At 48.6% G+C, this 27,997-nt stretch overlaps 2 protein-coding genes across 2 annotated transcripts; one reads left to right on the plus strand and one right to left on the minus strand.

Moving 5' to 3' along the window:
• The first annotated feature begins 511 nt into the window (after positions 1 to 511).
• aars2 (alanyl-tRNA synthetase 2, mitochondrial (putative)) lies at positions 512 to 11,919 on the plus strand. Its single transcript, XM_073485225.1, has 23 exons — positions 512 to 807; positions 1,183 to 1,371; positions 1,444 to 1,589; positions 1,689 to 1,880; positions 1,963 to 2,107; positions 2,522 to 2,667; positions 2,750 to 2,858; positions 3,692 to 3,730; positions 4,002 to 4,116; positions 6,093 to 6,220; positions 6,391 to 6,529; positions 6,665 to 6,834; positions 6,924 to 7,037; positions 7,451 to 7,591; positions 7,684 to 7,821; positions 7,895 to 7,998; positions 8,231 to 8,339; positions 10,005 to 10,130; positions 10,273 to 10,383; positions 10,565 to 10,648; positions 10,782 to 10,895; positions 10,980 to 11,187; positions 11,606 to 11,919. Exons 1-22 carry the CDS (start codon positions 574 to 576, stop codon positions 11,145 to 11,147), a joined length of 2,961 nt encoding a protein of 986 aa, XP_073341326.1. The 5' UTR covers positions 512 to 573; the 3' UTR covers positions 11,148 to 11,187; positions 11,606 to 11,919.
• On the minus strand, positions 11,753 to 27,079 carry LOC141011947 (calpain-2 catalytic subunit-like). Its single transcript, XM_073485346.1, has 21 exons — positions 26,767 to 27,079; positions 24,638 to 24,707; positions 22,765 to 22,886; positions 22,273 to 22,406; positions 19,096 to 19,264; positions 18,879 to 18,962; positions 18,581 to 18,666; positions 17,589 to 17,663; positions 17,332 to 17,492; positions 17,046 to 17,215; positions 16,727 to 16,738; positions 16,363 to 16,574; positions 15,882 to 15,918; positions 15,330 to 15,395; positions 15,163 to 15,220; positions 15,017 to 15,081; positions 14,738 to 14,806; positions 13,604 to 13,682; positions 13,389 to 13,505; positions 12,860 to 12,918; positions 11,753 to 12,079 (listed from the first exon to the last, which is right to left on the minus strand). Exons 1-21 carry the CDS (start codon positions 27,001 to 27,003, stop codon positions 12,056 to 12,058), a joined length of 2,106 nt encoding a protein of 701 aa, XP_073341447.1. The 5' UTR covers positions 27,004 to 27,079; the 3' UTR covers positions 11,753 to 12,055.
• Positions 27,080 to 27,997: the final 918 nt, after the last annotated feature.

Raw genomic sequence — 27,997 nt, forward strand, 5'->3', positions numbered from 1 at the left:
CTCGGCTCCTGTCGGCTGCTCGGCTCCTGTCGGCTCCTGTCGGCTCCTGTCGGCTGCTCGGCTCCTGTCGGCTGCTGTCGGCTCCTGTCGGCTGCTCGGCTCCTGTCGGCTGCTCGGTGATGACGCTGTGGATATAAGAAACCCTAATAAACCTAATAATTAATGAATGAATTGTCTGTCACAGGTCAACAGTCTGACGTCATAAAGAGACGGAAACAGCACAAACAGACTTTTATGGTAAATGGTCTATGGCGCGTGTCCAGTGTACTGACAGCTCAAAGCGCTTTACAACACTTGGCACATTCACACACACGTTCATGCACTGATGGCGGAGGCGCCACCTGCTCATCAGGAGCAGTTTGTTCAGTATCTTTGACAATAATCACGTGATATAATCGATAGTATGATCGATCCACGAGTCCCAGGAGGACTGAGCAGTGTGAGCAGCAGGGGGCGGTGCAGCTCCCTCTGCTCAGCCTCACAGCCAAAGAAGACAGCTCGGAGTGCGCACGCGCATCATAACATGGTTCCTCAGTCCGGTTCTGTCTCCGGTTCTGTCTGATCACAATCCGGATGTTCCGACTGCTTCACCGGAGGCTGCGGCTGCTCAGCGGGCCGCCGGGCCGCCTCTCTGCCCGCTCGGCTCGCTCCTTCAGCGGCTCCCCTCCGGAGCTGCCCGCGGCTCTGGTCCGCAGCACCTTCCTGGACTTCTTCCGGCAGAAACACGGACACCGGCTGGTCCCGTCCTCCCCGGTCCGGCCCAGAGGAGACCCCAGCCTGCTGTTCGTCAACGCCGGCATGAACCAGGTCAGTTTGGACCCAGCCCGGTCTGTGCCGGTCCAGTCTGTTCCGCTCCAACACCTGCGACAAGCTAGCGGCTGTTAGCTAGCGATTTCAAAATAAGAGCACGTGCTGTCAAAGTGACCTCGGTCGTTGTTTGATGTTCGTGTCGGTGTTCTGTGTGCTGATTGGACATGTGTTAGTGACGTCAGACCGGACATGTGTTAGTGACGTCAGACTGTGTTTCCTTAGTGTGACAGATTTATTAAAGTTGATGTTTAAATGTGTTCCGGTCTGAGGGGTCTGGATCGGGTTCATGTTTTCAGGGTTGGGTTGACTCGGTCTGACCCAGTTCAGGTGAGCCGAGCAGTCTGTCAGTGTTTGGGCCGGACTGTGTTTCAGTTTAAGCCCGTCCTCCTGGGGACAGTGGACCCCCGCAGTGAGATGTCTTCGTACCGCCGCGTGGTCAACAGTCAGAAGTGCGTGCGAGCCGGCGGCAAACACAACGACCTGGAGGACGTGGGCCGGGACCAGCACCACCACACCTTCTTCGAGATGCTGGGGAACTGGTCGTTTGGAGACTACTTCAAGGTGAGGGGGGGGGGGCACTTCCTGTTTGCTCTGCTCTGACGTCAGGATGACATCACGTGTGTGTGTGTGCAGGAGGAGGCGTGCAGCATGGCGTGGAGCCTCCTCACAGAGCATTATGGGATACCTGCAGACAGACTGTACGTGTCTTATTTTGGAGGAGACGCAGCTTCACACCTCCCAGCTGATGAGGAGACGAGACACATCTGGCTGGACATCGGGTACTTCCTGTTTACCTGATCGCACTGTTCACCTGTTCAGGTGTGGGAGGCTCTGTGGCTGATGTTGCTCCTCCTCCTCCTCCTCCTCTTCCTCCTCAGGGTTCCTCCTGCTCGCCTCCTGCCGTTCGGGCTGAAGGAGAACTTCTGGGAGATGGGGGACTGTGGTCCGTGCGGGCCCTGCACTGAGATCCACTACGACCACGTGGGAGGACGAGACGCAGCGGCGCTCGTCAACGCCGACAGTCCTGATGTGGTGGAGATCTGGAACCTGGTCTTCATGCAGTACAACAGGTCCGCACACACCTGGACCACTGAACCAGTCTGGACAGGTGAGCTCCCAGTGTAACTGTGTGTGTGTCTGTGTGTGTGTCAGGGAGGTGGACCACAGTCTGCGGACACTGCCCCAGTTCAGTGTGGACACTGGGATGGGACTGGAGAGACTGGTGAGCGTCCTGCAGGGCAAGAGGTCCAACTACGACACGGACCTGTTCACACCTCTGCTGCACGCCATCCAACAGGTACACACAGCGACACACAACGACACACAACTACACACAACTACACACAACGCCACACAGCGACACACAGCGACACACAACGCCATCCAACAGGTACACACAGCGACACACAACGCCATCCAACAGGTACACACAACGCCACACAACGACACACAACGACACACAACTACTACACAACGACACACAACTACACACAACGACACACAACTACACACAACGACACACAACTACACACAACTACTACACAACTACACACAACGACACACAACTACACACAACGACACACAACTACTACACAACGACACACAACTACACTACTTCACACACACACACCATGATGTTGTCACAGCTGCTCGTCAGACTGCAGGTTTGACTGACGGCTGTGTGTCGTCATGGCGATGTGTGTGTCCTCAGAGGTCGAGGGCGGGGCCGTATGGCGGGAGGACGGGCGCAGCAGACGAGGGGAAGGTGGACATGGCGTACCGCGTGGTGGCCGACCACGTGCGCACGTTAACTGTGTGCATCGCTGATGGAGTTCATCCAGGCATGTCGGGAGCAGAGTGAGTCCTCCACCAATCGGCTGTCAGAGCACAGCGGGCGGCCAATCAGCTGAGAGCTCATGACCCGTTTGTTGTGTGTCAGGTTGGTGCTGAGGAGGATCCTGCGGCGGGCGGTCCGGTTCTGTGTCGAGGTTCTTCAGGCTCCTCAGGGAGCGCTGGCCAGCCTGGTTCCTACCGTCAGCCACATACTGGTAAAATACATTTCCCATAATGCCTGTGGGCAGGTCAGCTAATCAATGAATCAGTTATCAATTCTAGTTCAGGATATGAAGGAGAAACAACTGTTTACCTCTTCTGCTGATAGATTACATGAATCAATACTGACAGACTTGATTGATTGATTCACTGATTGATTGATTCACTGAGTGGTTGATTCACTGATTGATTGATTGATTGATTGATTGATTGATTCACTGATTGATTGATTGATTGATTGATTCACTGATTGATTGATTGATTGATTGATTGATTGATTGATTCACTGATTGATTGATTCACTGATTGATGGATTGATTCACTGATTGATTGATTCACTGATTGATTGATGGATTCACTGATTGATTGATTAATTGATTGATTGATTGATTAACTGATTGATTGATTCACTGAGTGGTTGATTCACTGATTGATTGATTGATTGATTCACTGATTGATTGATTGATTGATTGATTGATTCACTGATTGATTGATTGATTAACTGATTGATTGATTCACTGAGTGGTTGATTCACTGAGTGGTTGATTCACTGATTGATTGATTGATTGATTGATTCACTGATTGATTGATTGATTGATTCACTGATAGGTTGATTGATTCTCTGATTGATTCTCTGATTGATTCTCTGATTGATTGATTCTCTGATTGATTGATTGATTCTCTGATTGATTCTCTGATTGATTGATTGATTCTCTGATTGATTGATTGATTCTCTGATTGATTGATTGATTCTCTGATTGATTCTCTGATTGATTGATTGACTGATTGATTGACTCTCTGATCGATTGATCGGTCTACTGTGTTGCAGGGTGATGTGTATCCGGAGCTCCACAGGGAGGCCGACAGGGTGAGGACTCAGTTCTGTCGTGTGTCCTGTGTCTTGTGTCGTTGTCATGGAGATGGTTCAGTTGTTATCACATGACCATCAGCTGATATTTAAAGTAAAGAAGGAAATGTTTTAAAGATAACTGACTCTTATTTTGAAAACTGAGACTCCAGCTCTCTTTTATTTTGAAGTGTCAGGACTTCAGCTTCATGTCAAACGTTAGGCTGCTCCAGGGGATCTGAACAGGAAGTTGTTACCAGCAGGTGTTGACTGACAGCTGGCGTTCTTTCAGATCATGGACATCATCAACGAGAACGAGGCTCACTTCCTGTCGTCCCTGCAGCAGGGCAGCAGGCTGATACGACGAACACTCGACAGGCAGGACTACAAACATGGAGTCTTCCCCGGTCAGTTCCTCCCATCGGCCCCCAGAGGGGACGTCCTTATCACCAGGTGTCTTTAGTGTGTCTGAAGCTTTCAGCCACTGCTCGTGGTCTTCAGGAGATGGTCACTTTAATTTAAATGATTCTTTAACTCGTCACATTTCATCAACGTGTTTCAAATGATTCACACTTTCATTTACAAACTGTCTCACCTGTGCTTCAGCTTCGATCGACACCAGTGTAATGAGATCGATGCGTTAGTTTCAGCCCCTCTCCTGTCTGCGCTGCTGTACGACCTGGCTCTGTGTCGGTGTAAGTGCCGCTGCTTTCAGGAGCTGCTCCTGTCGGTGCGGAGCGCTCTGCTCCGCCACGTGACTCACACACATGCAGGCAGCACAGAGACGGAGCAGAAGAATGTGTGTGGCTGTATTTTCAGGCTGAAAATGAAACAACGGCAAGCTGTATAGTTTGTAAAAAGGCTAAAAAGATACAGTGGTAACACAACAAATTTATACAAGCATATGAAAAATCATGTGAAAGAAAACACTGAGCTACAGAAATGGAGAGAGGAGGAGAGAAATCCCCCCTTTCAGTCTGGCAGAGAATATCCAGGTAGATAACGGTGGTGAAAGTGATATTTTAGTCATCTTCGGTGCAGCTGGTCATTTGTTACTTCTGCCAACTCAAAAAGTACAACTTATTGATATAATACATCCGTGTTCTTAAAATTAATACATTTACTGGAATTGAAACAAATATACTGAATATAATATGGCTCAGATTTGATTGAATATAATGACCCTTGTGTGTAACTGTGAAAGGGATACTGTACGATTACTATATTCAAACTACAAGTAGATCTGCTACAGACGTCACAGAATTATTTTATTATTTCACTTAGCCAATTCCCCGAGCAGTGGAGATTATGAGGAGCCTGGCAGAAATGATTGTGAAGGACCTGCACTCTGTCCTGCACGTCTGAGCATGTGCATCATTCAGCAGAGATGAGAAGGAGGCGAGGAGAGGTCTCACTCCTGAGCTCCTTCCATTGTCTTCTGACCCGCTGCTGGATTTACCATCCTGATGTGTCTTTTACCTGCCCAGAGAAACGCTTCATGAGCTCTGACATGTTACACATGATCATTAAAGGAAGAGTTCACAGAAAAGTCCACGAAACATTTCTGGAGCTTCACAGTAAAACAGAGTTGCAGCATTCTGCTGAACAACTGAAGCAGCTGGAGATGATTTAAACGTCAGATGTTTCAAATGTAAAAGATTCTATGAAAAAAAGAAAGCTTCCATTTTTTACGTCGCAGCTTCATTAGATGATGTCATAGTTTCAGAATCAGGCTGATCTTTAACGTTCTGCAGATTCATTTCACCCTTTGTCTGATTCAATGTGTGTGTGTGTGTGTCTCTGTGTGTGTGTGTGTGTGTGTGTGTGTGTCTCTGTGTGTGTGTGTGTGTGTGTGTGTGTGTGTCTCTGTGTGTGTGTGTGTGTGTGTGTGTGTGTGTGTCTCTCTCTCTCTGTGTGTGTGTGTCTCTCTCTCTCTGTGTGTGTGTGTCTCTCTCTCTCTGTGTGTGTCTGTGTGTCTGTGTGTGTGTGTGTTTCTCTGTGTGTGTGTGTGTGTGTGTGTGTGTGTGTGTCTCTCTCTCTCTCTGTGTGTGTGTGTGTCTCTCTCTCTCTGTGTGTGTGTGTCTGTGTGTCTGTGTGTGTGTGTGTCTCTGTGTGTGTGTGTGTGTGTGTGTGTGTGTGTCTCTCTCTCTCTGTGTGTGTGTGTGTCTGTGTGTCTGTGTGTCTGTGTGTGTGTGTCTGTGTGTCTGTGTGTGTGTGTGTCTCTCTCTCTGTGTGTGTGTGTGTGTCTCTCTCTCTGTGTGTGTGTCTGTGTGTGTGTGTGTGTCTGTGTGTGTGTGTGTGTCTCTCTGTGTGTGTGTGTGTGTGTGTGTGTGTGTGTGTGTGTGTGTGTGTGTGTGTGTCTGTGTGTGTGTGTGTGTCTCAGCCTCGGTGGCCTGGTCTCTGCACAGGGACCTGGGTTTCCCTCTGGACCTGGTGGACCTGATGTTGGAGGAGCGAGGAGTCCAGGTGGACCGTCAGGAGCTGGACCGTCTGATGGCAGAGAACCAGAAGGTGAAGGTCAACTCCCATGATCCTCTCGGTGTTTCTCACCTTTCGTATGATGTAGTTTAAAGCTTATGTTGGACTTTTATTGTGAAGGGCTGTAAGACTTACAGTGGAGCAAACAGAGGGTTTTAATTTTGTCCTGGTGATGTCATCACACACCTGTGTGTCTCTGTCAGGTGATGTCTGAGCTGCAGGCAGGTGCTCAGTCTCAGGTGATGCTGGATGTCCTCAGCCTGGCGGAGCTGCAGCGTCTCGCTATCCCTCACACTGACGACCACCTCAAGTACCAGTACAGACTGGAGCAGGGCAGATACGGTACGACCTGAGTCCCACCTGGACAGGTAACACACCTGTCAGTGTCATTTCCAGCTGATATCTGTATACATTTAGTGTATTCTACTACAGCCAATCAAACCACAGCATCACAGTGCCCTCGTTGTTCTCTCCCAGTGTTCCCATCATGCTGTGCGACAGTCCTGGCTCTGTACGATGGTCAGACTCTGGTGTCAGAGGTCACTGAGGGGAAGCACTGCGGCATCATCCTGGATCAAACCTGCTTCTACTCTGAGCAGGGGGGGCAGTCACATGACCAGGGCTACTTCACCCGAGAAGGACTGCAGGTCAGCTAAGTGGCCACAGGCAAAGTGCATCATGGGAGATTACCTGTTGTGTGTCCAGGTGAGGTCTGACTCATGCTGTGTGTTCTCAGGACGTCCTGTACCCTGTGGAGGCCGTGGTCCTGGCGGGGGGGTACGTGGTCCATCAGGTGACTGCAGCCGACAGCCTGAAGACCGGAGACCAGGTCCAGCTACACCTGGACCAGGTAAACACCAAACAACCAAGCACATGTTTGGGTCATCAACAGATTTTATAAAGCTTTTTATGTAGAATCAGTCCAACAGAGCAACACAGTGTCGTCTGTATAACAACGGACATCCGACGTGTTCACAGGAGAAATAATGACTTTAATATAAAGAGAAGTGGTCCAAGTCCAGATCTCTGCGGGACCCCTCTGTTAGACTGTTACTGAACCATCTGTGTGACGTCAACATGAACAGTCAGATCAGTGTTGTGTGTGTTTGAACACAGCTGAGTGTAACATGACTTTATAATGATGAGCCTAAACATGTTCAGTTTGTCCTCACCCCCTCAGGACAAGCCGAGTTGATCCTGTGCAGTGCAGGAAGAGATCAGGACGCTCGGTGCTGTGTTGATGTCTCTGCTGCTGTCTCTCAGGTCCACAGGTTGTCTTGTATGGTGAAACACACGGCGACTCACATCCTTAACTTCGCTCTGAGGGAAGTTCTGGGTCCTTCAGTCCAGCAGAGAGGATCTCATGTGTCAGCTGATCGCCTCCGCTTCGACTTCAGTGTCAAGGTCAAATAACTAGCAAACACTCAACTAGCCAACTAACCTCCAACTAATCACCAACTAATCACCAGAAGTGACTGTTGATTGGTCGTCCTCAGGGTTCACTGGATGTCTCTCAGCTACAGCAGGTAGAGCGGTGTGTCAGTGACATCATCTCAGCCAATCACAACATCCACAGCCAGGAGCTCCCTCTGCACACGGCCAGGTGCATCAATGGCCTGAGGACAGTGGACGAGGTAAGACACAGTCTGTCTGTCCTCCTGCCTGTCTGCGGGTGTGCTGACTGTCTGTCCTCCTGTCTGTCTGCAGGTGTATCCGGACCCTGTTCGGGTGGTGTCGGTGGGGTTGTCAGTCTCTGACCTGTTGGACGATCAGACAGACGGACGGACATCTGTGGAGCTCTGCTGTGGAACGTGAGACTGACACTCACTTGTTCACCTGTCACAAGCTCAGACAACAGACAGCGTGGAGACTGTTGCTTAGCAACACACATTAAACACGCAGACGTCTTGGATGTCATCTGATTTTAACACTGTTTCAACTGATTTCACCTGTTACACTCAATTTATGAAAGAAGACATGTTTTATTGACTGTGTGTGTGTGTGTGTGTGTGTGTGTGTGTGTGTGTGTGTGTGTGTGTTCAGTCACCTGCTGCAGACCGGCGCCATCGAGGATCTGGTGATTGTTTCTGAGAAACAGATGGTGAAAGGAATCAGTCGAGTCGTTGCGGTGACGGGACGGGAAGCAATGCGGGTCAGCTCCACACATGATGACATCACAACATGTTTCAGTGCTAACACAGTTAGCCTAGCTTAGCACAAAGACTTTTAGCCTAGCTCCATGTATACAAACATTATATACATTTAAACATTCAATACATTATATACATTGTGAACCTTATATACATTATGAACATTATATTCAAGATTGAAGAGGGTTTATTGTCATTCCAGCCATATACACAGAACACAGTGCAATGAAATAACGTTTCCCAAGAAGCTTCAGTGCAAACCAACAACAACAACATAGAACAACAACAATACCACATGCTGCATGTAGCTGCTAGTGTAGTGCAAAAATACTTGTAAAGTGACTGTATGATTATTATTATTATTTACATGAGGTGCAATAGTTCATCAGACTGGTACAAAACAGCGACACAGATCAGCCCGAGCGTTGAGGAGTCGTATGGCCTGGAGGAGGAAGCTGTGTTGGAGTCTGGTAGTGACAAACCGTCTGCTACGGTGCCTTCTGCCGGATGGAAGGGGGGAGGAAAGTCTATGTGAGGGGTGGGCGGGGTCCTCCACAATGCTGGTTGCCTTACGGATGCAGCGTGTGGTGTAAATGTCTGAGATGGACGGACATTATATACGTTATAAACATTATATACATAATAAACATTATATACATTATAAATATTATATACATTATAAGCATTATATACATTATAAGCATTATATACATTATAAGCATTATATACATTATCAACATTATAAACATCATTTACACTATATACATTATAGACATTAAAACTGCAAGCAGTGATAAACGGGCCCTCGACCCACGTACGTCGGGCCGTGGTTCCGTTGGAGGGCACGCGCCCAGATGTGTGCTTGCCAGTTGCCTGTGGAAAGGTTCCTACCTAAATGGGATACGTGTCACACAAAACACAACAGTGCCACCTAGTGGACAATTTGTGTCCAACACACAATACATGGAGATGCCTGTTACAATGGCAAAGCAGCAAAATTGACCGCACCGCCACGCCCACCAGGTATAACGTAGGCAAAAGCTTTTGATAAGTGTGGATCTAAGGTCTGAGGATGATACTTAGTGAATGTGAAGTCTGTGGTGTTAAATCTGTAGGAGGAGTCAGTTAATTACGAGGCATGGAAATGGGTATGTACATAATGACCTATTGAGACCTATGAGTCCTGTAAATTTCATGACGATCCGAGAATGTTTTCACACGCACAAAACAATGTTAGGTCCCCTGGCCACCCCCACCCCCAATCATGTTGAATTATCAAATTTTTCACCACATGTGACTTATGTTCTGAGTTTGGTGAGTTTTGGGGCATGTTCAGGCCTCCAAAAATGTGACCTCAGGGATGGAAGAATAATAAGAAGAATTCCGCCTACAGATACAATAGGGCCTTCGCACTGTCAGTGCTCGGGCCCTAATTATCAACATTATATACATTAAGCACTATAAACATTATGAATATTATAAACATTATAAATATCATATACATTAAGCATAATAAAACATATACATTATATACATTATAAACATTATATACATTAAGCATAATCAACATTATAAAAATTATAAATATTATTAACATATACACTATATACAATATAGACATAAACATTATATACATATATTCAGTCTGATGTTCCTGGTCCCTTCAGGCTCGGGAGGCGGGTCAGGTGTTGTCTCAGGATGTGGACTCTCTGTCAGCCAGACTCTCAGGCTCCGCCCCCATCAGCCTTGACTCTGCCCAGCGTCTGGCCAAGGAGGTCGGAGTCCTCTCTGACGTACGTACACTACCCATGATGCACTGCAGCCCCTGAGACATGTTATGTGACCCTGCGCTGTGTCTGTCAGGCTGTAGTTAACTTGACCCTGCGCTGTGTCTGTCAGGCTGTAGTTAACTTGACCCTGCTCTGTGTCTGTCAGGCTGTAGATAACACACCCATCCCTCAGTGGCAACGCAGAGAGCTGCAGAGTCGCCTCCGAGCTTTGCAGAGGAGCAGCAACACCGCGGTCAGGAAGCTGGAGACCAGAGAGGTCAACAAAACCACACATACACACCTGTTTTGTTCAGTAGACCTGATGTGACTGATTAGATTTTTTATTGATTCTATAGAAGGAAAATGATCAATCAAGTGATCAGATGGAGCTCTAGCGTCCATCAGAGACGCTCGGCTGGATGTTTTCTGACTGTGTTTTCCCATGATGCTTTGCGCAGGCTGCAGTGAGAGCTCAGGCTCTGCTGGAGAAGAACGGCAGGAAGGACGTGCAGGTGGACGCTGTGGAGACGGACTCTCTATCGGTATGAACTCACAGCTGGAGCCTACACTTCCCATCATGCACCTGCATCATTTATATTCAGTCCTGTGTAGAAACATGTCTGTAGTCTGATGACATCACTGTGACATCACAGCTGTCGTGCTGTTTCCTGTCAGGTGGTGATGAAGACGGTGAATCAGCTGAGCGCTGCAGCTCCTCGCAGTTACGTTATGCTGCTCGCTCACCAGAAGCATTCTGGGAAGGTTCTGTGTGCCTGCCAGGTCCCCAAGGTAACCGTGACACACATGTCAGTGACATCAGGGGTGGGCGGTGCTGCATTTGACGCCTCTAATTGGCTTTGCTCTCTGTCTCAGAACTCGCCATCCCTCTCAGCCTCTGATTGGGCGGTGGCAGTGTGTCGTCACCTTGGGGGGCGCGCTGGCGGCTCTGCACTGGTTGCCAAGGGAACAGGAAGCAGCAGTGACATCACTGAGGCTCTGAGGTGGGCGGAGGAGTTTGTGCGGCAGAAAACACAGCGATGATGTCATCAAGTGAGAAATGACATCATTCTGACATCAGAGGGTCAGGTACCCTCAGGACTGCCTTCTGTTTGGACAGGAAGTGTAGGGGCGGGACTTAAAGGACACCAAGGAGATGTCGGCTCTGGGAGAGTTCTGGGGGTGTGGTGTCACTGGTGGGCGGGACTTCTTGCTGCTACCAGCCAATCAGAAAAGCTTTAATACGCAGCTGTCCATTAGCATTGCTAATGGTTAGCTTCATATTTAATTTGTTAGCGTTACACCATGTCAACATGCTAATGTTGCAGACAGTTTATCAACGTTCAAATAAAATGTGTAGAAAATATGAATAAAGTTTTTATTTTCATCTGAGTGCTGACTGACAGGGGTTTCTAATATTTTGTCCACGGTGTCTCAGACTATCAGGACTCAGTGACGTCCAGTCGGGTCTCTTTGAACAGGTGAAGCTTAAAAAAACCCAGTGTTTGAAACGATGCAACTTCCTGTCACATGATGTCACCTGAAGGTACAGGTGACTAAGCCCCGCCCACAGCTGCACTCAGGCTCTTCTCATTGGACGACAGTCTGGTGTGAATGTTTGGAACTAAAAAGAGCAGAGCCACACCGAGTCTGATTATTCTCTTTATTAATGAACACATTAAAACACAGAGAGTCTGCTGGACCAATCAGAACATGAGTTACTGGCTGATGTCACTGCCTCTGTATGGATCTATCATCACAATATAAACATGTAATAACTGGTTGTATCTGATCAATAAAGTGATCAATCAGTTCAGCTTTCTCTCTGTTTCACACTCATGATTGCAACAAGAACCAAACTCCATTCACCAAATGTAGGACATTTTCTTCTGCTATGATCTGGACCTGGATCAGGACCAGGATCAGGATCAGGATCAGGTGGTCCTGGTTCTTCAAAGCAGAGACACGTTCAACCACTGCAGGAAAAACACATTGATGTTGAATCAGTGTGATATAAAGTGCAGGTTTGTTCTGTGTTGTTAACGAGCCGTCATTTGTAGGACATCCAGAATTGACAGGTAGCTCCAAAACAACAGGGGGCGCCATACCCGCTAACTGCTGCTCACTGTACTCTCTACTGTGGAGATGGAATATTTTCACGTTACTGTGAACTGAGGATTTATTTGGACCGAACCAGAGGTGACTGGAGACAAACCAACACTGTTCTGGTGACTGTGGTTCAGTTTGTGTCCAGTTTGAATGAAGCTCGTCTGAATTCAGTCACAGACAGAAACTGAAAACAGAAAAATATTTCCTTTCTTCATATTTAGGGAGTTTATGTTGTGGAGTTGTTCGACTCAGTAGTGAACTGAAACTACAGGCTGTCAGACCATCACCTCTGAGCTACACAGAGCTGTTAGCAGCTAGCTGGTTAGCATGCTAACTTCAGTAGACATCTCTGTAACAGAACAGAGACGTCTACTGACATCAACACTGTTGTTTCTTCTCAATAACTTGACAGCTGAACTCTTTTCTATCTTCATCTCCATGTGTATCTACAGTTGTCATCGTGGGGCGGCAACAGCTCAGTCCATAGGGACTTGGCTTGGGGACCAAAAAAAGTGTGATGTGGACTTGTAATGGAGAATGCTAGTTCACATCCTGGCTCAAGGACCCATCCCCATTGTGGGATTAAGAATAGTATAATCATCATCATGTCCGTAGTCAGTTACAGTGTTAGAAGGGAAGCTTCATACCTCCAGAAGGTCGAGCTCGATGGTTCCTGAGCTGTCTTTGTCCAGAGTGTTGAAGGTGTCTGTGGAGAGGAAACAATCATTATCATCATTATGATGGTGGAGCGTGTGGTGCTTGAGGAGCGTGCGGTGCTTGAGGAGCGTGCGGTGCTTGAGGAGCGTGCGGTGCTTGAGGAGCGTGCGGTGCTTGAGGAGCGTGCGGTGCTTGAGGAGCGTGCGGTGCTTGAGGAGCGTGCGGTGCTTGAGGAGCGTGCGGTGCTTGAGGAGCGTGCGGTGCTTGAGGAGCGTGTTGTGCTTGAGGAGCGTGTTGTGCTTGAGGAGCGTGCGGTGCTTGAGGAGCGTGCGGTGCTTGAGGAGCGTGCGGTGCTTGAGGAGCGTGCGGTGCTTGAGGAGCGTGCGGTGCTTGAGGAGCGTGCGGTGCTTGAGGAGCGTGCGGTGCTTGAGGAGCGTGCGGTGCTTGAGGAGCGTGCGGTGCTTGAGGAGCGTGCGGTGCTTGAGGAGCGTGTGGTGCTTGAGCACCATGTGGACTCACTGAACATGGTCTCCAGACGAACCAAGCAGCCCACAAAGTTGTCGAAGTCGATGGTGAGATCTGGTTCGCTGTAACGAGCCACGACGACCTGATGGAGAGCGTTGTTCAGACTGAAGCCTGAAACACAGACACACCAGCAGCAGAGGTCAGAGGTCTGATCCTGATTAATAATGTGTCACAGTGCTTTTATTGTGGAGGGTGTGTTTGTGTTTTACCAGCTTCCTCCACAGCCGTCCTCATCTCTGTGGAGCTCATCGTCCCCGAGTTATCCACGTCCTTCTCACGGTAGATATTCTGTCACAGCACAGACGACAACATGACAACATCAACAACATGACAACATGACAACAACAACAACATGACGACAACAACAACATCATCACAACATGACAACAACAACATCATCACAACATGACAACATGACAACAACAACAACATCATCACAACATGACAACAACAACAACAACATCACAACATGACAACAACAACAACATCATCACAACATAACAACAACAACAACAACATCATCACAACATAACAACAACAACAACATGACAACAACAACATCACCACAACATGACAACAACAACATGACAACAACAACAACATCAGCATGACAACATGACAACAACAACATAACAACAACAACATGACGACATAACATGACAACATGACGACATGACAACAACATAACAACAACAACATGACGACATAACAACATGACAACAACATGACGACATGACAACAATATGACAACATGACGACAACAACATAACAACAACAACATGACAACATAACATGATGACATAACAACATGACGACATAACAACATGACGACATAACAACATGACGACAACAACAACATGACAACATGACAACATGACAACGACAACATGAAAACATAACATGACAACAACATGACAAGAACAACAACAACATCATATTGTTAGCTCTCTGGCTAACAGATGAGCAAAGCAGTTTATCTCTCATTGTTAAGTCGTATCTAAGGTCTGTCCTATTTACTGGAGCGGTGAGCAACGTTTCCATCACATGAGAACCTGATGGATCTTAATGATGTTTCAGCTGTTAGTCAGACTCAAGAGCTACTGCTGGTCTTATTTTTGTTCCTCTGGCAGGTGATATAAACTCCAGTTGTCCATGATCAGGAGTTAGTCAACTATGTGTCAGACGGTTCTGACCTCCATGTGGCTCATTCATCCCTGATAATGGACCCGTCATCGGGCGTTATCTCTAACTTAAACATTGATCCTTGTTCATGAAACGGGCCTGTTGAGAGCAGTCAGCCATTAATCAGAGGCTTTGAACAGACGTCTGGATGTGAGACTCACCAGGAACTTCTCGATTTTGGTCCACAACACTTTGAACTCCACCAGACCCAGTTTACCAGTGCCGTCTTTCTGCGGCTGAAGTTCAGGAGCTACTCACTGATGGATTGGACCTTCACACTAACATCATTTTATCATTTCCTATGGACAGGTCAGAGTTTAGACCAGCTGCACTCCTTCAAACATCATTACATTATTGATTAATCTGCTGACAGATGACACATTGATATGTTGATGCTAACACTCTCTCTGCTCTGACACCGCTCTGTGATGGAAGGATACATCCAGCAGGTTGACCATGTTGCGACACGTCGCGAGGGTGAAGCCGCTGGTCTGGATGTCAGATCCTGTTGGAGACAAACAGTCACTACACAGTTTACAGGTGAGCTGGAGCTCAGCTGAGTGTCTGAAGATCATGTGACTCTTACGTTTGGTCACCACTTTGTTGAGAATCTTCTGCAGCTCGAAGGCCGAAATCTCACAGTCCTGCAGACACAAACACAGATTAACACACCAAAATAAACACCTTTATTATTATCATCATTATTATTATTATTATTATTATTATTGTTGTTGTTGTTACGATGCAGCTCACCCCTCCTGCCAGCTGACCAAACAGACTTCTGAAGCGATCGTCCACGTCATCCTCATCAATCTCAATCTGAAACAGGAAGTCAACCCTCCACATATTAACTGACAGACACGTGTGATGATGTCATGTTATCAGAGTGATGTCACAGTAATGGTGATTCAGTCTCAGCTGAACTTCATTCAGTCAAGTGTTTAGTTTCTGATTTTCTAAATATATTTTCTATTTTTATTGAACAAAATAATTCCGACGTGTCAAATCATCAAAATAAAGATGAGCGTCCTGCTCACAGCAGCAGGTGTCACAGTGAAACTACCCTCCATGAAATGTTTGGTTCTGTGTCTTAGTAACGTAGTGAGGACTCACAGGCTTAGCTGGGCCGCTAACAGCTAACATGCTGGTAGGATGGGACATGCTAACCCTCCGAGCTTTTCTTCTTATTTCTTTTTATTCCCCTTCACATTTTACATTTAGTTTGATAAAAGCTACTGAAGCAGGAAAATTGGAGATGTTTAATGAGGAGACACAGACGTCCTCCGACACACGATGTCCTCTCACCTCCTCCACTCTGCTCTCGACCGGGTCGTCCAGCTCTCTGCAGGAACAAACAGTGCGTTTATCATGTGACACACGACAAACATCACGTGACTCACGACAAACATCATGTGACACACGACAAACATCATGTGACTCACGACAAACATCACGTGACTCACGACAAACATCACGTGACTCACGACAAACATCACGTGACTCACGACAAACATCATGTGACTCACGACAAACATCACGTGACTCACGACAAACATCACGTGACTCACGACAAACATCACGTGACTCACGACAAACATCACGTGACTCACGACAAACATCACGTGACTCATGATTCATCATTATTAGAAGAATAACAACGGCTGCTGCAGTTCCTCTAACTTCCACCAGAGGCTGCTGTCATCGAACCTCCGACCTCTCTACAATCTGAAGTCATCTTCGGCTTCTTCAGTCTCCCGTTGGACACGTCACTGTGAATGAAACTCACTGAAAGTCGGCTTGTTTCTCGCTGAAGACTCGGACGCAGAAGTCTCCGTCCTTGTTGGGCTCGAAGGTGGACGGCAGGATCAGATACTCTCCAGGAGGAAGACAGAAGCGGCTGCACACCTCTCGCAGGTTGATGAAGGTTTCAGAGCGAGCAGCAGAAGCATGACGCAGGAAGAAGTTCCTGTTCAGGTGGATGTTCCTCTGACCACAGTACTGACAGACAGACAGACAGACAGGCAGACAGGCAGACAGACAGGCAGACAGGCAGGACGTCAGGCTGAATGTGTGGCAGCAGAACAAATGAAATGTTGAGAAACAGACTGGGCATGTCAGCGTGTCATCATGTCAACGTGTCGTCTTCGTACCTCGTCAGGAACCTGAAAGACAAGGGAACAAGATTCAGAAGAACAAAGACGTTTGTAACGTTGTGAGGACGTCTTCTAGACATCGGTCCAAGACGATGAATTGGATGGGTCTTGCTCATTGAGTCTGTAGACATGAGGGTGAGAAACCTCCACACTGATCTCAGACCAGCAGAGCTGAACTGGTCTCAGGTTTGAGATCAGTTGTAGAGTCTCTGACGGCCCAACTGTCCTGAACACAGACGACACCGACTCTTTGGATCGGATGTGGTCAGTGAGTTTCAGACAGTCGACCCACAGCAGAGATAAAACAGCGGCTCACCTCGTAGATGGCGAATCCCACTGTGTGCATGTCCTCCCCCTTCTTCCTCATGCGTCTGCGGTTCTTCTGGATCAGACCGACCATGAAGCTGCAGCCGGCCTCTCCGTCATCCGGGTCGTCATCCTCCTCGTCCAGCCGGATCACAAACTGAGGGTTGGTCCAGAACGTGTCTGTGGTTTGAAAACAGAAGGTCAGAAGAGAGACTCCTCCAGCTGACGGCCTGTAGAAACCTGTTCTGACCAGTACCAGCTGTCGGGCCTGGTATGGGTCTGACAGGATCACTCACTGGGATAGTTCCTGCAGCCTCCGGCGGTGGATCCTCTCCTCCAGTTGCCATCGAACTTGGACAGAGCCCACTTAGAGACGGAGTCGTCGCTCAGGGCGTCCGGCGTCAGGTTACAGATCTCCAGTCGGGAGTAATGCCGCAGGAAGTCGGAGAAAGACATCCTAGAAGACAGAACCAAGGGTTTCACTTCACATAGAGCACCTGAGGGTGGAGGACAGGTGGAGGACAGGTGGATTCAAAAGGAGGTGAAGTTTTACCAGAACTCTCCGTCCTCCGAGTGATGACTCAGACGCTCTCTGTCCTCATCGCTGATGCTACGCCACTGCTGCGAGCTGTCGAGGAAACATCTGTCAGTTTACAGTCAGGAGGAGGAGGAGCAGGAGGAGGAGGAAGAGGAGGAGGAGGAAGAGGGGCAGGAGGAGGAGGAAGAGAGGCAGGAGGTTGAGGAGCAGGAGGAGGAAGAGGGGCAGGAGGTGGGGGAGGAGCAGGAGGAAGAAGGGCAGGAGGTTGAGGAGGAGCAGGAGGAGGAAGAGGGGCAGGAGGTGGGGGAGGAGCAGGAGGAAGAAGGGCAGGAGGTGGGGGAGGAGCAGGAGGAAGAAGGGCAGGAGGTTGAGGAGGAGCAGGAGGAGGAAGAGGGGCAGGAGGTTGAGGAGGAGCAGGAGGAGGAAGAGGGGCAGGGGGTCGAGGAGGAGCAGGAGGAGGAAGAGGGGCAGGAGGTCGAGGAGCAGGAGGAGGAAGAGGGGCAGGAGGTTGAGGAGGAGGAGGAGGAAGAGGGGCAGGAGGTTGAGGAGGAGCAGGAGGAGGAAGAGGGGCAGGAGGTTGAGGAGGAGGAGCAGGAGGAGGAAGAGGGGCAGGAGGTTGAGGAGGAGGAGCAGGAGGAGGAAGAGGGGCAGGAGGTTGAGGAGGAGGAGCAGGAGGAGGAAGAGGGGCAGGAGGTTGAGGAGGAGCAGGAGGAGGAAGAGGGGCAGGAGGTTGAGGAGGAGGAGCAGGAGGAGGAAGAGGGGCAGGAGGTTGAGGAGGAGGAGCAGGAGGAGGAAGAGGGGCAGGAGGTTGAGGAGGAGGAGCAGGAGGAGGAAGAGGGGCAGGAGGTTGAGGAGGAGGAGCAGGAGGACTATCTCTGCTGCACCCGTCTCCTTCACCTCCCTCTGGATCTGTGGTTCATGTCTCTGCTCCTGCTCCTCCTGCTCCTCCTCCACAGGAGGGAGGCGCTGACAGGTGGAGCAGCTACAACACCTGTGGGGTCACCTACTCATCACTCCAGGCTCCGGTCCACTCCACTTGACCCCAGGGGTTCCTGATCCGGATCAGCTTCTCCATGTTGCCACGGTACTCGACCTGCAGCCAATCACACGCAGAGCAGAACACTGAGTCACACCTGTCAGCGTCAGATGGCTGAAGCCCCGCCCCTCAGGTCAGCTGCTGATAGGTGCTTTATAAACATGCTGCAGTTAGCCACTCCCACTGCTAAGACTCATGGGAAATGTTCACATTTTTCTGTCCAGTATCTGGTGATATGTGCACAGACTACAGGGGGCGTGTCCTCTCACCTGGGCTGTACCTGTCACAGAGTAGGCGTGGCCTTTCACCAGCTTCTGTCGGGTGACGGCCTCCGAGTCAGCTGAGCTGGTGATCTGAAACAGAACCACAGAATCACGCTTTCATGAGCCCACACGGGAAGAGATGTCACTAAAAACTGTGCCCCCATGTTGGACCCATACGGCGCCGTGTTGGACCCCGTGTGGTTCCTCCGGGCGCTCAGCTTACGTCTATGGAGCAGCCCATCAGTGAGCCGCGGCTCTGAGCCTTCTGAATGATGTGGAACAGGTGTGGACTGGGTCGACTCAGCTCGTGGACCTCAGCGATTCCTCCGGTGAAATCCTCAAAACCCTCGGTGGTGGATCCTCCGGACAGAGCCTCGTAACATCCGTTCAACCTGCGATGAGATCACAGTGACATCACACATCAGTTACACCTGAGGACCTGATGACTTATACCACTTTTCCACTAACATCAGCGGGTCTGAACAGGTCTTGTAAACACGGGTCAACCCACTAAAAAAAAGTCTGAGGCGTCACGTTTGAGTCGCAACAGAAGAGAAAACAACAACAGACTCGTTGTGAAACAAGCGTCTGTAAGCATCACAACCCTGAGACATGACCCGGTCCACTGTCACAATTTGAGCCATCCAGTCCATGTAAGACGGGTCTACTGAAGAGCTGACCCGGCTGCAAATGTTTCCCACTGCACACAGAACTGATCTGAGCGGGTTCAACTGGAAAAAACTGACAGGAAGTAAAAGTTCTGTTTAGACAAGAAGAACAGAACACTGCAGGGAGAGGTGTGTGTGTGTGTGTGTGTGTGTGTGTGTGTGTGTGTGTGTGTGTGTGTGTGTGTGTGTGTGTGTGTGTGTGTGTGTGTGTGTGTGTGACCCACCCACCGGGCCGGGAACCAACTTGACCTTGTCTTCACGAGGTCCTGTAGTACCTCGGCACTCTCTGTTACCTGCTCACTGTGTCCGACCACCACTGTGCCGCTTTCTCTCTCCCCTTGAAGTCCACCACCTCCCTCGCCCCTGCACCTCGCACGGTCACCACCCGCCACAACCTGAAATCCCTCTCTCCCTCCACTCCCTCCTCAACTGTTCTCTCCTCACTACCATCCACAGAACAATTCTCTCTACTGTCCACCGAGGAGGCCTCCTCCGCTCTGTCGTCCTCCCTCTCCTCCTCTTTAAACACTCTCTGTCCCCTCACCTCCCGACCAGCACGATCATCTCCCCTCTCCCCCCCCCCCCCCGGCTGTCTGAATCACTGCAAACCAACAGATCGGTGTTACGAGCAGCAGAGAGAAAATGGAGAAAATCACTTCATCCCGATGACCTCGCTCACTACCACCACCTCCTGTCCGACTTCTCATCAACTGTTTCAGCAGCCAAATCTGCCTTCTACCTGTCAAAGATCAACTCCTCTGCCTCCAACCCAGGAAAATATTCTCCATGTTCTCTTCGCTCCTCACCCCTCCTACCCCTCCCCCTCCTTCCTCCCTCACTGCTGATGACTTTGCAACTTACTTTACCAAGAAAGTAAAAGACATCAGCTCCTCATTTACTCCTAAGCCCTCCCAGAAAGCACCTCCCCCAACCCTCACCTATGACAGCCTTACCTGCTTCAGCCCTCTCTCCTCTGAAGATGTTCACACACTAGTGACGTCTAACCGTGCCACCACCTGTTCCCTCGACCCGATTCCCTCCTCTCTTCTCCAAAACATCTCACACGACATCTTGCCTTTCCTCACCACCCTGATCAACTCCTCCCTCACTTCTGGCCTTATTCCAGCTCCTTTCAAGACAGCTACAGTAAAGCCACTCCTAAAGAAACCCACTCTAGACTCGGCTGACATCCGAAACTACAGACCTGTATCTCTTCTCTCGTTCCTCTCTAAAACCCTGGAACGTGCCGTCTACAACCAACTGTCCTCCTACCTTTCACAAAACGACCTCCTTGACCTCCATCAGTCCGGCTTCAGGACTGCTCACTCCACTGAGAGAGTCCTCCTCACAGTGACTGAGTTGCTTCGTGCTGCCAGAGCCTCGTCCCACTCGTCAGTCCTCATCCTCCTCGACTTATCCTCTGCGTTTGACACAGTCAACCACCAAATCCTCCTCTCCACTCTGGCTGAACTTGGCATCGCTGACTCTGCTCTAACCTGGTTCACATCATACCTGACATCATACCTGACATCATACCTGACATCATACCTGACATCATACCTGGCCTTCAAGGCCGTCAACCGAACTGCACCCATCTACCTCCAAACACTGGTCAGACCACACGCCCCTGCGCAAGCACTTCGCTGCACTACATCAGCTGGCCGGCTGGTACCGCCATCGCTGAGAGCAAACAAAGGTTGTGACTCTTCTCTGTTCTGGCGCCTCAGTGGTGGAACGAACTCCCGACCAACGTCAGGACAGCAGAGTCACTCGCCATCTTCTGCAGAAGACTCCAGACTCACTTCTTCAGACTTCACCTCGACCCCGCAGAGCATGACCCCCCCCCCACCCTAAAAAAAATTTAAAAAATGTATATGCACTTGTATGTTCTTACCCTTAGCACTTACATCTTATCTTGATAAATAGCAGCTACTTTGCTCAGACGAGGGTTGAAAATTGTTTCTATCTTTTCTTCTCTACGTAATTGACGGTGATATGTTGTGTTTCTTTCTCGTGACAAATGTACTTATTGTAAGTCGCTTTGGACAAAGCGTCTGCTGAATGCCCTAAATGTAAATGTAAATGTGTGTGGAGGAACAAACAGTCGTTAAATGTAGTTGTCAATCCGCTATTTCTGCACTCCAAATCAAAAGAAATCATGTTCAGACCAGACAGAGTTGGAGTTGCCCTGCTGTGACCCCATTTTGGTTGAGCATACATCAAATCTTGGAGACTGTGTTTTCAACAAAAACAACTTTTAGCTTCAATTTGTTATATTTGGTTGATCTAGAGGAACTAGAGCGGAGGAGAGAATATTACTGGTGGCCTGTAAGAAGAAATGGCTGCAGAGGGAGGCACCAGCGTAGATGAATGGACTGATGATGTCACAGTATCTTTGTGATGGAAAGAATCACTTTTAATCTAAGAACACAAAAGGAGGTATTTATTGAAAACTGGCAAACATGGATTACCAGACCAGACTTCATCTTTGTTTGGACTATTGTTATTATTCTTATTCATTTACTTTCTTCTCCACTCTTTTTTGCTTTTCTTGCTTATTTTTATAACTAATTTTTATAACACACTGTTTCTGATACGAGACGTGGACAGACACATCCTCCCGTGTTTGTCCTGGGTTGTTTTGTTTTGTTCTGGATCGTTACTGTGGAGCAGCTACAGGTCCTGTGGACAGACGGGTCTGTTAGTTCAGTCAGGTCCAGTCTCTCTCTTACTTGGCGTAAGCTTTCTCCAGCAGAGCGCTCCAGAACTCTCTCCCCTCCGCAGAGTGGACGAACAGCAGCTCTCCGTCTTTGACCGGCAGACGGTCGTCAATCACCACGTCCACCCACTCACCAAACTGCCAGAACTACAGACAGACAGACAGACAGTCAGACAGAGAGACAGTCAGACAGAGACAGACAGACAGACAGAGAGACAGACAGACAGACAGATAGACAGTCAGAGAGACAGTCAGAGACAGTCAGAGAGAGAGACAGAGAGACAGACAGTCAGACAGAGAGACAGACAGTCAGACAGACAGAGAGACAGAGAGACAGACAGACAGAGACAGACAAAGAGGGACAGACAGACAGTCAGACAGTCAGAGAGACAGACAGACAGTCAGAGAGACAGACAGACAGACAGAGAGACAGACAGATAGACAGAGAGACAGACAGACAGATAGAGAGACAGACAGACAGAGAGACACATTTCTACTTGTGTACCTGGAAGTGGAAGATGCCGGCGTACTCTCCGTCCCTGAAGCTCTGTCCATGTGGGACAACTCGGGCCAGAACCTCCTCATTCAGAGTCAGAGAGGCGATGGCAGCGAGCAGCCAGCAGTCACCTGGATGGAAAGAGAGGGAAACCGCTAGCTTAGCTTAGCATCAAGATTGGAAAGAGAGGGAAACAGCTAGCTTAGCTTAGCATCAAGATTGGAAAGAGAGGGAAACCGCTAGCTTAGCTTAGCATCAAGATTTGAAAGAGAGGGAAACAGCTAGCTTAGCTTAGCATCAAGATTGGAAAGAGAGGGAAACCGCTAGCTTAGCTTAGCATCAAGATTGGAAAGAGAGGGAAACCGCTAGCTTAGCTTAGCATCAAGATTTGAAAGAGAGGGAAACCGCTAGCTTAGCTTAGCATCAAGAGTGAAACGGGAGTGTTTGAAGTCTCGCTGCTACATTTGCTTTGCTCTTGTAAAACACGTGTGATGTCGACACAGACAGGATGGAGTCACATGACCTCTGAACTCTTCATCGTCTTCATCATCTTCATCATCTTCATCATCTTCATGTTTAATAAACAAACAGTGACATCATCCCTCCTCGTTATCCCCTCCAACTATGGTCAGGTTGTGGTCCGATGACGACCGGTGAGGTGAAGGTTCTGGATACATTCAGTCCGGGTTCGGGTTCGGGTTCTGGTTAACCCTAACTCTAACAGTTCAGACGAATCTTTTTACTGTGAGCTCAGAGCACTGATTTTAACCAGCAGCAGTGAATGCATCACCTGTCAGGCTGCTCCACCTAAGTGCTGGAGGGTGTTGTGGGTGTGGAGCCTGAACACACCACACACTACACACTACACTACACACACTACACTACACACACTACACACTACACACCACACACTACACTACACACACTACACTACACACACTACACACTACACACCACACACTACACACTACACACCACACACTACACACTACACACCACACACTACACTACACACACTACACACCACACACCATCATGTATGTTTGTACTGACATGATGGTCCTGTCCAGGTTCTGTTATTGGTCCTGTCTAGGTTCTGTTATTGGTCCTGTTCAGGTTCTGTTATTGGTCCTGTTCAGGTTCTGTTATTGGTCCTGTCCAGGTTCTGTTATTGGTCCTGTTCAGGTTCTGCAGTCACACAGCGCAGACTGTTCTCACTGTCTCCTCCCTTTGTTTATGAAATAACTGGACCTGTCTGAACTCGTGCTCATGACTAACAAGGTTCTTTGAGGAGGAGGTCTGTGTGACCGTGTTCAGTTACAGGAACCGGTTCTTCCAGTCCGACGGGCTGCACACACAACAATACTGATGTTAGGCTGGAAGACACGCCGAGCTTCTTCTAGTGACAGAAACCACATCGTCATCATCAGTCCGGCTTCATGGCGCTGCGTTCACTGTCCGCTGCAGCTGTGCTGCGTTCACTGTCCGCTGCAGCTGTGCTGCGTTCACTGTCAGCTGTGCTGCGTTCACTGTCAGCTGCAGCTACAGACCAACAGTTCAAATGAGCTTCAGCTTCAACAACAGAACGGCTGGCTGCTCTCTGCTCTGATTGGCTGGACTACTGAACAGTACCATATTGATCCATGACAGACCGACTGAAGCGTTCTGTTCAACACGCTTCAACTCTCTAACCACTGTCAGTGGTGTGTATGTGATCAAACAGGTCGACCCGACGGTTCAACTGGTGGCTCGTGGGCCACATCCGGCCTTGAAGGGACCTCCCAGTGGCCCGGTACCGTGTAGCAGTTTGACTCCTGGTCCAACATGGCCTCAGTGTCCTGTCCTGTGAAAACAGATACATGGTGTCGGTGTTTGTTCTCACCCAGAGCTCCCTGACAGATGTCGGTTCTGGACGCTCCAGAGATGATGAACTCGGGGTCAGAGGTCAACTCCTGCACAAGAAACAGGAAACACATCAGCTAACAGACTCAAGCAGCTGCAGCTTATCATCATGAAGCCGCTCAGTGTGAGTGAGGTGAGTTTGGATCCAAGCAGAACGACCAGAACTGAGACAGGACTCACAGGAACCTTTCCTACAGAGAGCTTTAGTTCAATAACGTCCTCTTTGTCTCGTTCAGGAGACGTCTCAGTCTGAAACCTCTCCAGAGGTGAGTTGTTGCAGTCGTCGCCTCGTCCAGATTCTTAAATCAGTTAAATATTCAGCCAGTTCCTCGAGCTAAACTCTAAACTCCTCTCTCCAACTCTGACTCACGTCTCCACCGTCGTCTTCCTGCAGCTACTCAGAGTGAGACGTCTCCTGAACGAGACAAAGAGGACGTTATTGAACTAAAGCTCTCTGTAGGAAAGGTTCCTGTGATGTTGTCAGACTGTTAGAAGAACAACCTCAGCCTGTCAGAGACTAAAACACTGTTAGTGGACGTGACTGTGACGTCACAGAGGATCAATCTGCAGCTGAGGAGATCTACTGGACCGGTTCTGAAACCTTTGGTGAGTTTGGATGATTGACACAGCAGAACATGTGAACATGAGCCCAGGGTTAGAAACACCAGAATCCCCTTAAAGCAGGACGGAAGATGTTGACACGATGTCTGCTGAACAGGGAGAACAGGAAGTGTCACATTAATGTAAGATGGCCGCCCCTCACCTCCTGCTCAATGTCCTAAATTCTTGTGTTTAGTGTTTTGTTAACAGGTGACGTGGACACAAACTGTGTATTAGTCCTTTAAATCCGCTGAGTGAAGGTGAGAGAGTAGGCGGAGTTTAAACACATCAGGTGAGGTGTTCAGGAGCAGAAGCTCAGCGTCACACCTGATGTCACCTCGTATCAAACGTTAAAGGAGCAGTGTGAAGTTTTAATGTGACAACATGATGATGTCATGACACAGCTGCTGTCAGTCTGAGCCAGAACAACTGGTTCTCTTCACCTCGGATCAGCGCCGTACATTAACATCCATTATGGCTGAGTGTGTGTGTGTGTGTGTGTGTGTGTGTGTGTGTGTGTGTGTGTGTGTGTGTGTGTGTGTGTGTGTGTGTGTGTGTGTGGAGAGGGCGCGACATGAGGCGGATCCACGTGAGCACATTTGAATAAAAGTGAAGTGTTGAGCGTCCGGCAGGTTTCATGGATCTGAATAGATTTTGAATATATTACAAACACTTCCTGTTTTGCATGTTTGAGGCGTTGGTTCTGGTTCTGATGAAACAGAACGCTTCATCTTCAACGTTCACTCTGAACCTGAGATATGAATCATCTCCAGATCAAAGTTAAACAGCCTGTCATGACTTCTCTTTAGTTGTGCTGTGATATAATCAGCTGATGACTTCACTCATCAGGCTCGGCCCAGTTCAACCACAGCTCCCAGTGAGACGGTCCGACTGTGTGATCAGACACAGGTACAGTCTGTAGTTACAGACCTGCAGCCGACATGTTTCTGTGAAGGCTCGTCTCATCTGATAAACTTGTTTCAGGCTGAGCAGGCGCGGCTGTTTATTCTACAGACACCTTCAACCAAACTCCACAAACAAAGTCATGAATTTTAACTCCTCCCTCTCAGGATACATGATTAACTGAATAAAGGAAAAAACAAATCTGACATCTTTAGGAAACCATAAAGACATCTTCACTTATTTACTTATTTCTCCCCTGTTGAATACAAAGAACATGTGGCGGATTATTGATGAGCAGAGTTTAGATCCTCACTGAGTCTTTCATCGATCAGCTGCACTAAAATCACTTTTTCTTAAATCAGGTCTGGTGTGGTGTCACTTCTGCACCATCAGCCATCAATGGAGCGAGTTCAATAATCAATCATCAATAACCCGATCAGGTTAGTGTGGCAGGTTTGACTGATGACGTCAGTGAAGTGAACTACTTATTAACTAATAAAAAGTTGAGCTCAGCTTTAAATTGTACTTTTTTAAACGAAGTCTGGTGTGTGTTGGTGAGTCTGTACCAAACTTCATAAGAATAACGAGTGTTTTTATCTCACTGACCGTCGGTCTCTGCCAGGACACCCCCCGGACCTTGTAGGAGTTCGGGCCCAGTTCGTTGAAGCCCAGCGCGGAGGGCAGCGCCGGGAACGAGTCGTCCTGGAACAGACTGCCGGACTCGAAGCAGCGCTGCCGCAGAGCCTCGTAGTCCTGGTTCAGGTACTTCACCGCCTGGCTGTTGGTGCCGATGCCCTGGTTCTGCTCCCGGCGGTGCTGCACGGCGGCCGCGATGCCCGACATGCTGATTGTTCTGGAGCCTGGAGGGTCTGGAGGTTCTGGGAAGTCCTGGAAAGTTTTGGAGACTGGAGAGTGTTGAGGCTGCAGGTGAGTGATGCCAGGAAGGGCGTGGCCCTGCTGGGACCAAAGACACAGTCCGACCCGACGGAGACAGGTACGACTTCCGGTAAGTACCTTCATAATAAAAGTCTTATTGTCCGCATGTAACTATAATCAGCTGTTTGTGATCGACAGCAGTCTGCAGATATTTAACACGAACTCCTTCTGTCCCAAACTTCCGTCCATCAGGCTGAACGAGCAGGGACAGAGACACTCAACAACACATACGTGCTTTTATTGTGAAGACTGTATGGCGGACTTCCGGTCTCGTTGTGTGAACTCTGACAACATGAAGCAGGAAGGGAGTTTCCTATTGGCTCATTCTTTAGACCTGACACACTACCTGTCTGTCTCTATACCTGTCTCTCTGTCTGTGTGTGTGTGTGTGTGTGTGTCTGTCTGTCTGTCTGTCTGTCTGTCTGTCTGTCTGTCTGTCCGTCTGTCTGTGTGTGTGTGTGTTGGTGTGTGATGGAAGAAGTAATCAGATACTTTCCTGCAGCAGCAGTAATGACTGATGATCAATAACTGATCAATGATGATCTCTCCCCCAAAACTGACTTTTTTAGATCTACAATTGAGACATCTTCTAACAAAACTCAACGATTCAGACAAAATTATAATTCCTTCAGGACTAAAGTCGACGAGTTTATTAAAGGTGAATGATGACACACTTCCTGTTTATAAAGGTGAATGATGACACACTTCCTGTTTATTAAAGGTGAATGATGACACACTTCCTGTTTATAAAGGTGAATGATGACACACTTCCTGTTTATAAAGGTGAGTGATGACACACTTCCTGTTTATTAAAGGTGAATGATGACACACTTCCTGTTTATAAAGGTGAATGATGACACACTTCCTGTTTATTAAAGGTGAGTGATGACACACTTCCTGT

This window comes from Pagrus major, chromosome 1 (assembly GCF_040436345.1).
Source record: "Pagrus major chromosome 1, Pma_NU_1.0".
NCBI classification, from domain to species: Eukaryota; Metazoa; Chordata; class Actinopteri; order Spariformes; family Sparidae; genus Pagrus; species Pagrus major.

Excerpts from the sequence above, each read along its gene's own strand:
- LOC141011947 (XM_073485346.1), bottom strand. The coding sequence starts at position 27,003 with ATGTCGGGCATCGCGGCCGCCGTGCAGCACCGCCGGGAGCAGAACCAG. Across the intron at positions 17,216-17,331 it reads AGGCTGCAGGAACTATCCCA|ACACGTTCTGGACCAACCCT; the intron begins GTGAGTGATCCT and ends TTCAAACCACAG. Across the intron at positions 15,919-16,362 it reads GAGAAACAAGCCGACTTTCA|AGAGCTGGACGACCCGGTCG; the intron begins GTGAGTTTCATT and ends TTGTTCCTGCAG.
- aars2 (XM_073485225.1), top strand. The coding sequence starts at position 574 with ATGTTCCGACTGCTTCACCGGAGGCTGCGGCTGCTCAGCGGGCCGCCG. Across the intron at positions 2,108-2,521 it reads TGCTGCACGCCATCCAACAG|AGGTCGAGGGCGGGGCCGTA; the intron begins GTACACACAGCG and ends GTGTGTCCTCAG. Across the intron at positions 10,896-10,979 it reads GTGCCTGCCAGGTCCCCAAG|AACTCGCCATCCCTCTCAGC; the intron begins GTAACCGTGACA and ends TCTCTGTCTCAG.